At 43.9% G+C, this 11,137-nt stretch overlaps 1 protein-coding gene across 2 annotated transcripts in view; it reads left to right on the forward strand.

Annotated features, from left to right (window-relative positions):
* Positions 1 to 11,137, forward strand: part of RIN3 (Ras and Rab interactor 3) — a 70,332-nt gene that overhangs the window by 42,430 nt on the left and 16,765 nt on the right. For both annotated transcript variants that reach the window (XM_017729021.1, XM_017729022.1), the window contains exons 5-7: positions 2,154 to 2,245; positions 6,124 to 7,605; positions 10,013 to 10,321. In XM_017729021.1, the coding sequence (XP_017584510.1) occupies positions 2,154 to 2,245; positions 6,124 to 7,605; positions 10,013 to 10,321 (1,883 nt within the window). The remainder of the gene's footprint in view (positions 1 to 2,153; positions 2,246 to 6,123; positions 7,606 to 10,012; positions 10,322 to 11,137) is intronic.

The raw sequence follows: 11,137 nt of genomic DNA on the forward strand, positions 1-11,137 counted from the left end.
CTGGCCTGGCCTGGCCCGAGCAGGGCCTGGGCTGGGCCTGCTGGCCCCCGCATGGGGCCCACAGCCACCTGTCCCAGCACCGGAAACGAGACCAAGCCTCTACCTCAGGGTTTTCTATTCTTAAGTGTGGATCACAGAGGTGGTCACAACTTTAAGTGGCTTAAAGAATTGTCCATATTCAAACAGGCCAGCTGATAGGTTCTGCCAAGTCCCAGAGGAAGCTGTAAGCACCCCTGTGCAAGAACATCACTTCCGGGACTATGCTTGCTAACCCATGACAACCCTATAGAATGGACATAAATTAAGCCCTGGACCCATATAAAGACTTCTTTCTCACCAAAGCAAAGAACAGCCCAAATGCAAAATACAACTGGGCATTTCTAGTCAAATGGCTGGTGACAGAGAAAATATGCTCACTTCTGCTTTCCTGTAAAAAAGATCATGGCTTGAGAAAGAGTCTCAGAAAGAAAGAAAGAAAAATTCTTCTATTTGCTCCTGTTATAGATGTTATTTCTGAGTGTCAAATACACATTCAGATGGTTCATGTGATTTTCCAGGCTACTGTCAAGATAAAAAGGGAATAATTTTCTGAGAGAAGCAGGTAGTAAAAAGGCACTGACCCACCGTTTGTTGGCAGCTCATAGGAGCTCTCTGTGATGGTGAATGTAGAGGCCTGTTCTCAGGGGTGTAGTAAGTTGCCTATGAATAGCTGGAAACAGCTTTTCAGGGCTGACAGGCTCTTCTCAAAAAAAACTTTGGCCTGGATATATTACTCACCTGTAGGTATCAGGTGACTTGGTGGCTGGTCTGCAAGCTGCTGCCCCATTAATAAGACCAGTTTTTTTTCTATTAGGGCAATGTCCTAATATTTCCTGATCTTAAAATGTATTTTCCTAAAAAAAAAAGAAAGAAAGAAAAGTAAGGGAACTATTCATGCATACAAAATAACAAAGAAAGCAGAAGGTACATGGACCCTCTTCCTCTTTTAAACCTCATATCTACCATGAAAAAATAATAAGCCAGGGATCACATCAGTTTATGTCAGTGTGACAACAGAGTGCTCAGCAGTGCACAGGGAACCCATGGAGAACACAATACATCAGTAAGGTATGTATCTGTTAAAAAGGTCAGAAATAGGCCCCCTGAATTCATCTGTCAACAGATAGGTCTGCAGTTGTGTGCATTTTTGGGGTGTGCATTTGTGTAGTAGAGACCTCCCACTCATAAGGCCAGTTTTTTCTATAATAATTCCTTGTACCATGTAGAACACTTTGTAAAACTTTTTATGTGTAAAATGATCCTGCACCATTCCTTGCTGTCTTTTAGGGACTGGCTTTTCTAGTCCTTGTTAGAATGGGAATTGAGGCAAGAACAGGTTTAGCAAATTGTCACTGGGCAAGAGGCAAACCTGAACAGTTCACTGGCAGACCAAGTGCTCTGTTAAATTGCTTGAGACTTAGGGTGTGTTTCAGTGAAACCCAGCTAACATCCTCTAAGAAACTCCATCTTTTTTTTGGTAGAAATACAGCATCTTTCCAGAAACCAAGTACTCAGAAGTCTGAGAGTGGGATATATGTGTTTTCTCAGCGTCATGCAGCAATTCCTCGCTGTCTGTCCCTTCACCCAGGGGTTACCCTTCCCCAGGCGGGGTCTTCCTCCCCTAATCCCTCTGTGCCTTGCCGTGTACCCATGCCTTACACTTACAGAGATTTTTAAAAGAGGAAGCAGAGTAGTGAGGGAGGGGTAAACAGAAAGAAAAAGGACTTCAAATCCTTTCCACACCAAAAAGATTGGCTTTTCTAATTAAAATAATTACAATTTGCAGCACCTCGCTTTTCATGGGAAGATATTTCAACCCTTGTGGCCTCCCCTGAAGTGAGAGGCGTTCCTGCTGTTTTCAGAGGACAGAACCAAAACAGGGGAATTAAGTCAGTGCTACGGCATGAAGCATCGCCACAGAAGCTGGTGATCTTTTGTGAAATCAGAGCAACCCAGGCCAGCACAATGTCCATGATTCCTTACCAGCCACAACTTTGCAGAACAGGGCTGAAATTTTGAGCCAATCCAATCACTAAAACCAAGTGAAGTCTGGAATTCCTAAAAATTGTGGGGTTTATCCTTTTGCTGTTTTTTCATTCTGTTTCTTTCTACAGGGATTTGCTGCCCTTTACCCTGAGGCTGCCACAAGCAATATTAGAAGCCAGTAGCTTTCAAGACCTTGAAATTATCTCTAGTCTGGGGATAGGTAAGTCCCTCAAAGCAGTCAGATTTTCACTTGGACTTGTGAGAACAATGGTGCCTTGCACAAACATAGTGCAACTGGAAGACAGATGAACTATTGTCTTTGGTATAGCTAAAGAGGTCTGAATGCAAGAAGAAGATGTTTATGATCTTTATGTTCATAGAAAGCTGCTGAGAAAAAGGACACTTGCCCCTTTGTCCATAAACCTCCACCTGGATCTCTGTCCAGGGTGTGGTACCTACAGTCTGTGTAAGCGGTGGCTTTCACCAGCTAAAGGGCAGTACGGCCCCTCGGGATAACTTACACATGTTGGAAGTAGCTGGCATCTGAGCTATATGGAAAATACCTTTGCAGCTTCTCCTTCTGATGTGTGGGGGCAATGCTGATGAAAGTGTGATACTTTTGCATTTTGATATTTCTGCTTTCTCCCGCAGGACTTCTAGTTGGTAGAGAAATGTGTATTGTCCCAGCATGTTCTCTCACCTCACACTAATCACATGCAAAAAGGAACATTATTTTTAGTGACAGCACCAAACAAGCAAATTTTAGGTGAAATGTATAAAGTTACAGAGATAGGAAAAGAAGATCTGTTAACTAAAGGAGGTCTCCTTTCTATTTCCTTCCATTTAACACTCTCCACTTGAGACAGCTACTTCAGTTAGCCGCTTTCACACTCCTTGGTTTTCCAGTTTTCTTTTGGGTGTTGAAAAAAGCCAAACAATGGAGAAAATTGAAGAGTTAGCTCATTTATTAGACATACTTATTAGAGCACTCTGAGCCCATCGGTATCTATTTTTGGATCTTCTGCATCATACCTCCCAGAAGGCATGGGCAAACCCCACTGGTTTCAGTTCAGGCAGCTTTGTTGAATTTGACCAACAGATTTGCCTCTAACACTTTCAGCATCCTCTATTTTGAGTATGTTCCGATTTGTCAAAGCATCCTTTTATATGGGTGTCCAGTCAGCACTTATTGCTTATAAAAAGGTACTTTGCAATTTGAGATAACAAGTTGCAAACTTAATTTTTTATAACAAGTCTAAAAATTTGGATTAAAATGTAGGAAGTGTATCATGAATCTGCAACCTTCAGTCTAATTTGAGCCATCAGAGGCTATCTTGATTCAGGCAACAGTTTCCAACAACTTCTGAAAGAAGAGATTAGTTAAAGCACAAGCACCAAAGCAATATTGATTGTAGTCTTTTCCCTTCTCTCCTGTACTGGTGGTCATAAAAGTAGTGAGGCTTGGAAGTTTATTTGTCATGGTGCATTTCACACCAGGCAAGTTTCTGACAACAGAAAAAAACTGCTATTGTGTGCATCTTCCTAGGAAACAAAGCTTTCTGAAGTGCCATGCTGTCTTAGTAGAGTCAAACAGGCTCAGCTACTGACTGATGCTGTTTATTGCTTCCTGGAACAAAATCTTGTGGATATAAATGGGTACACAAACAATGAGTGCTCCCCAAAGTGGCACTTCAAAAGGAAACATAGCATTGTCTGAAATTTTCATATGTTGCTTTGTAGTTATTTCAAAGTAATATGTGTTTCAAGGGGATAGAAGTAAGATGTCTATCTACAAGCTGAATTGTTCCACAAAGGATCTGGTTGTTCTGTATGTTGTCACAGAGGATGTACTGCAGGCCTTCTAGTCCTGACCTCGCTGGTACAGAAGTTATTTTAGCAGGAGAATTAGCATGATTGCACTGCACAAAGGGCACATACCATCACAGACATGCCAAAGACTCCAAGAACTGCTTAATTATCCCTCCCAGAGTACAAGATAAGGGAAGATCCAGGACAGCAATGGGAGATGATCAAACAGCCTTCTTGGCAGTGTGAGACAGTGTGGCTGTACTGGGAAATGCCTGCTGAAGCAGCCTTGTTACTTGGTAGGACCACATCATCTGTTGCTTCCCTGCATTTTCATCACAGTGCTTTATCCTGACCACTACTGGGAAAAATGACCAACTTCGCCTGTGTAGATTGGTTTACTCACCATTTCCTCAGCCCATGAGACTTCACAGCATTATATTCTGACTTACAGAAATTTCCACTGTCCTGCCTTTGCTGATGCCCAGAAGACCTGGAGAGCTTAAGGAAAATGGTACCCTAGCCATCTCAGATGTGAGGGGGTTGGCAGCATGGTCCTAGTATGTGCAGTTATATCTGTGCATCTACTCCCAAATTCTGTTGTCAAGAGTGCTGGTGTTCCTGGCAACACTTTTATTTTAAGCTTCTTTGTTCTCCTCCCTCTTACAGTAAGAAATCAGGGAATAAAGCTGTTCTAATGTCAGTCAGCCTAAGATAACATGCTGACATGTTTATAAAGCTGAATTTGTTATGGACGCTAGCCTAGGCTGTGAGAAGCTAAACAGGCAATTTTATCCTGATGGGAATAGACTGTCTTTTAGCTCACCTCTTGACCTGAGAGCTGTACCCTATGCTCAGCACCAAGGGTCATCCCACATATGTGCAGCCCCATCCATCCTCTCTTGGGCTCAGCATGTGATGTTTTCGCAGTGAGACACTACTGACACCAAGCACAGGGCAGGGTACAGGCATTGTGTGGCAGCCCCATTGTGTCCCCTGAAATCCACATAGAAGAGTTTGCCATCAGTGTCAGCTCTGTGTTCAAGGACCAAGCATGCTGAAATAGTTATTTAATTGTCTGAATCCTTGTGTTTCCAGGATTTCCCACCTTCTCCTTATCCCTAAATCTGTGGGCATCAATATAGTTCTCATCCAATGAATACCCTCAGAGGTTTATACCCTTTTCCTTGGTCAGAACATATGAGGTTTGCTGGATCCTGTTTCCTGATGCTTCCAGTAGTGGATCCTGGGTCAGCAGCTTTAATATTGATTGAAAGCAACCAGACTTGTAAGGCAGGTTTGAAACCTCACCTTTGGGGGACGGGAGAAAGGTTAGATGTGATACTGAATCTATTAAAAAAATGTACCAGTGCTTTGTAATTTTAAAAAAACAGTTACTAAAAGACAAATTATAATAAGAGATTTCTGACAGAAATGATTACCTGCATGTGTAACACCATCTTTCTTTTTCAGTCATAGTTGATGGCACTGAAGTACTTAACTATTCCTTAGTCCATCATCATACATCCTTCCTGTGTACAGTCTTTTATCATCTTTGCTCTCTGACACCTGCAGGCAGACAGTCTCAAGGCAAGGTGCAAGGCAGAGTGGCCATGGCCATAGGTAACAGTCATCCGGAGCTATAGACTTTAATGGTAATAATAATCAGGGGAAAGTGTTTAAAATTATGTTTCTGAACTGATTATACTGCAAGGCAGGATCAGACCTCTGTGTAAAACAGACTGCCATATGAGCTTGCTGCATAGTAGAGTCATCTTCGTCTGTTGTCTCCTGGTGCATGTTGGATCCAGGCTGTCTGCCTCAGATCTGCACCTTACTGTTGTGAGCAAGAGGGAGACTCAACTTGCCTAGAATCTTCACATCCTCACCTCAGGTATCCACAGCTATTTGCATGTAGAGGGCAGTTATCACTGAACAAGCAGAGATCCCTTTTCAAAATCATTTGTATTTGTTACTTGTACCTTCCTGCTCTTACTGAAAATGCTGAACAGCATTATCAACTTTCACTAGGTAAGTGTCCTAAAATTGACAGGGGAAAGAATGCTGGTGAAGCTTCTGAGCTCATCCCCTGGCTTGATGAATTTCACATACATAAAGCAGACAACCCTTTCTTCACGCTGTTTTGTGCAGAGGTTTGAAAGTTTGACATTGAAATTTGTGTACCATTTCTTTTAACAATAAGTAGATTTTCTACATATCACTAGCAGCTAAAATTCTCTCAGATAATGTTTTCATTTTTCTTTTTTTTTCTTTTTTTTTTTTTTTTGACAGATTTCTGGGATTCCTACTTAAACCGCAGAAGAAGACAGGACCTATCCCACTCTGCAAAAGACTCTGCCTTCAGCACTGCCCAGACAGACAGTTTAAGATCTACCCAGTGTTTTGCAAGTAGCACAAACCACTGCTCATGTGAAATTGAGCTGTCAATAGGAAATGACAGGCTGTGGTTTGTGAATCCTATTTTTATAGAAGAGTGCAGTAGTCCTTGTCCTCCAGATGTACCTTCTCCTAAAGGCCACCCTGGGAGCATTGATCTCCCCCCACCCACCATGCTTACTGATAGGAGGTCTCCTCGACGGCCCCCTCCACCTCCACCTCCTCATGCTCTTGTTCAGAAATCTTCCCTGAAGCTCCCACAGGACCCCATGACTGCCTGTGAAGAAAACAAGCTACTTATTAAGCCACTAGGAAAGAGCATCGAGGAAATGAAAATTGAGGGCGGTGACGATAAAGAAGAAAGGAAGCGGAGCTGCCCGGCCAATGAGCCCTTGGCAGTGAGCCCCAAGAAGGGCTCCCAGCCCTCTGCTCCCCCGCGGAGGCGGCTGAGTGAGAGGACCTCGGAGGAGAGCTGTGTGGGTAACCCTGAAAGTTGTGAAACGCTGAAGGGGGAAGGGACAGAAGAAAACCAAGACACAAGTACAGAGAGCAGAGATAAAATGGTGCTGTGCAAAAAGGCTGTAGAAATGCCTGGGGAGGTTCCCAAAAGGGCTGTATCACAATTTCAGGAGACAATGCCCGAACCTGCAGAGAAGAAGGAGGACATGCCTAAGATAAAAAGCAGTGCCATTGAGAAAGGAAAGACACCTCCTATCCCACCACCAAGAAGGAAGAGGGTTTCCCAGGTACCAAGGATCCCCAGCTCCTGCCAGCCAAAGCAAAGAACAGTGAGAGAGACGGCCGTGGCCACAGGGCACGCTGTGTGCAAGGGCAGCCCAGCTACAGTGGCAGGTGGTGCCACTTGCACACACACCAAGACTGAACCGGGACATGGCCAGAAATCTGTCAGCTCAGCCGAACTGGAAGGTTCACACTTGTCCCTGGAGGACCTGGGAGGCAGCACCGCAGCTCAGGCATCAACATCTGAGCCGGACTCCAACTCCACCAGCAGTACAGAGGATGACCTGGAGATGCTGAGTAGTTCATCTGGTAAAAAGACACGCTCCGTGATCTTGGCCAAGGCCAAAAACAGGCTGTCCTTGGCAAACCTGTCCAACGTCTTCACAGTCTTTTTGTCTAGTGACAGGAAGTTGCAGAAGAAGATAGTGGAGCTGGCACAGGACAAGGATTCATATTTTGGCAACCTGGTGCGGGACTATAAAGTGTACAGTTTAGAGATGATGGCAAAACAGAGCTCCAGCACAGAGATGCTGCAAGAAATCCGGCTGATGATGACACAGCTGAAGAGTTACTTAGTGCAGAGCACCGAGTTGAAATCTCTGATAGACCCAGCCTCCTACACCGAGGAACAGTTAGGTAGGTAACTGTGGTTTATTCATCCCTGGGCATGGTTTGGGAAGGTGAGGAGGAAGACACAATTATGCAGACATGGGCTCTGCTTTAAAGAATTATAAACCACCTCCTAAAACCAGAGAGGCATGAACTGAAATCTTCTCTGTGGTTCCCAGCACTTAGAGGAACAGCTCTAAAACCTGGAGACCAATGAGGGGGAAAATCCCTTTATGAATGTTTTAAAGGGAAGAGTATAAGCAGAAGAGACGTGTGTTTGTGTGTATGAGAGATATACATGTATGTATATATATGTGTGTGTGTGTATGTATATACATAGGTATGCACACACAGAGCTGAATTCACTGGAAACACAAAAAAGGCCAACTTTCCCCTCCACAGCTGCATTCCCATGGCCTTCCACATCCACTGCTCTGCTACAAGGATGGAGAGCTCCCTGTGTGTGGCAGACAATTTTGGGGCCAATCACTGTCTCATAGGGAGGGACAAGACTATGATGATTTTTAGTAGCAGGTTGGAGGAATCACTTGATTCCACTTTGTGCTCCTCAGATCTCAGAGGTGCAGAAGAGCTGCAAGACTGTAAGCTGTTGCAAGACTACCACCAGCTCCAAAATGAAATGTTCACCTCTTTGCCACAGACATAATTTGCCTTTGGGGAGTAAAAATAATTTTGTAACTGTTTACAGGTGTTTCATTGCTTCTCATTCATATTCTGTGAGGGAATAATGTGCTCTTTCTCTCCTTGCTAAGGATTGGACTAGTCTGTTTAATGTACATCCATAAAAAGAGATGTAGGACTTTTTATTGTAGTTAAAGGTGTACAGCCAGGAAAAGCGTGCCTGCATGCATACACATGCTCCTTTGAAAGCTTAAAACTGTTTCGTGAGGACCTGAGAACCAATGCAGAGCTATTTATGGATCCCTAAGTTGGCTTAAAACAAGCCGGGAGCTGGAAGACCCAGAATATGGAGGGAACCACAGGTTCGTGCAACTGCAACTCCAGTATTAGGTGAGACTCAACTTAGTGGTGAGCCGGAGTAAAAAGCAGTCCACTGTCAGTATCAGTGGGCTCAGTTGATTTCCTTCTCCCCCAGCAAAGGCTTCACATGATCCTGCAGACTCCCCAGCAGAACAGACCTGCTGCCAGCCTCTGCCATAGCTAGGAGAGGGAACCCACACTTTCACTTTCCCTTGTGTAACACCATCAGTCTTTGTCCCAATAACCTCTTTCTTCGAGGTAGGGAGTGTGGGGGCAGCACAGAGAAGTCTGTGTTGAATCTTGATTAGTGGAAGTGGAAAGGAGGAAGAAAGAAGTATCCTTATTATTCTTGGTAGAGCTGCATGTGTGCAAGTATCCCACCATCTTCTCAGACATGCCCAGTTGTACCTAACCCTGTTCACCGACAGTTCCTTAACAGGATGATGTGGCCCAGTCAACCTTGACAGGACTGTCTTCTGTGGAGGACAGGGATTCCCACTGGAAGATCTACCACTTGAATTTGCTCTGCTTCAGGCTGATTGGTCCTCTGGATTCTTTAAAATAGTTGCATTTTGCATACATAAATATTACTGCCCTCTGGTTCATTCCTCACTGCCTGAGCAGATGAACTCTTTTGCCAATGACCTTTTTGCCTTAGTGCAAAAAGACGATCTCTTGCAGTCCCTCTAGTTCTGCCTCTGGTTTCTAGGAGTCAGACAACAGACTTCCTTGCAGTGTCTTATGCTTCCTTTAATCTCCTAACAAATACTAAGCAAATGCTCAACCCACACATACTACTTCCTCCTCCACAGGTGTTGGAAGAGGTGTCTTAAAGGATCAGTAATTTGGAGTCCCTTGAGCAGTAAGGGTAAGAGACTTCTGACCAGATATTGGTGTCTGTCTTTGAGCTGGTAGCTGCAGCTGCTTTTCAGTCACTGAGAAGAAAGCAGTAGTTTGAGGATGCATTTAATTTCATCCCAAAGTGAATATCTCAAACAAGTCAGAAGGAGAGGTCAGAAGGGACATGAGATTAATCACATCTGGGCATCTGTAAGGGCAGGGCTGTGAAAAAAATCACAGTTAGGTGAGGTTCCTCTTCTCTCCCCAGAGCTGGCTTTCCTCCTGCCTGATAATGCCATGCTGGTCAGCCAGGAGTCAGGCAAAGAGAGCAGGGACTGCTGGTAGCAGGAGGTCTCCTACAGCTCCAGTAACAGAGACCACACACTGATGTTCATCTCAAGCCCATCTAGGACTTCTGGATAGTGTTGGTAATTAAATGTTTACTTTCTGGGATGTAATTTCTGTTCCCTTCTCACAGCTATGTAGTAGTGCTTGAATAACCAACCACATGCCTCCTTAGGACTTTACTTGCACCTATACTACTGTATTGCTTATTTTTTATGTGCTTTTGTGTTCTTCCTTCTCTATGCAGAAGTGATTGCTGAGACAGCTCTGTACAAATGTGTCCTGAAACCTTTAAAGGAAGCCATTAATTCTTCCTTAAAAGAAATACACAACAAAGATGGATCTTTACAGCAGCTGAAAGAGAACCAACTTGTGATACAAAACACAACTACCACTGACCTGGGCGTCACAACCAGTGTGCCTGAAACTGCTGTGCTGGAAAAGATCCTTCACAAGTTCACGGCCATGCATAAGACCTACTCTCCAGAAAAAAAAATTGCCATCTTGCTGAAGACCTGCAAACTCATCTATGACTCCATGGCTCAGGGAAACCCAGGTACAGCACTCCTACTGCAATGGTATCCACCATGGGTCCTTCTCCATGTATCAGAGGGACAGGGTTTATGATACAGCTGGCATGGCAATATTCACATTGGAGGTAGAAGTGATGGTTGATGTGTTTGGTATCAGCTATCCACAGGCTGTGTTCAGAATGGAATGGTTAGTGACTATGAAGTTCTCTGCACTAATAACAGGTTTAAGATATTACCTGGTTAACTTTAAGCTCCGTAACTCCAAAAACTAGTTACCTGTAAGTATATGTTTTATGGATAATGTCCTTTTTTCACAGGTCTTCTCCAAATATCCTCAGAGCTCTGTCCCAATTTGTAGCAGAGTAATGGTAAATTCTAGGAATGGGTCTTTGGGAAAAGACTTTTGATTTGTCCTTTACAAAGTTTTGCCTAAACTGAGGAGGAGATGCAGCATGCTAGTAGTTTGTTACTAATTCCTTCAGTGAGTTCTAAAAGCCACTTCTTCAGTGTGAGGCAGTATATGCTCTGAGTATAAAAACAACATGGGCCTCAGGCCAATCAGTAATGCAGAAATTAAACCCTTGGCTGGCAGACAGGATGCATCTTTGCAGATAGACCACCAGCTTCCTTCCTCCAGCAATCTGCCTTGTCAGTTTAAGAGCTTTTTTTGTATACTGTGAGCTGATGGCCAGCCATGCCTGAATTTGGAGAGAAGCCAGGTATTAATTTGCAATAACCTGCAGTTTTTCAAGAACTCACAGTCACCAAAGGTGCTTTTAGCTGTTCTGCTTTATTTCGTAGCAGCAACAGCCTTGGAGCACTCATACAGGGATGGTTAT

The sequence above is a fragment of the Corvus brachyrhynchos genome, unplaced genomic scaffold, assembly GCF_000691975.1.
Source record: "Corvus brachyrhynchos isolate BGI_N302 unplaced genomic scaffold, ASM69197v1 scaffold1, whole genome shotgun sequence".
In the NCBI taxonomy this organism is placed as follows: domain Eukaryota; kingdom Metazoa; phylum Chordata; class Aves; order Passeriformes; family Corvidae; genus Corvus; species Corvus brachyrhynchos.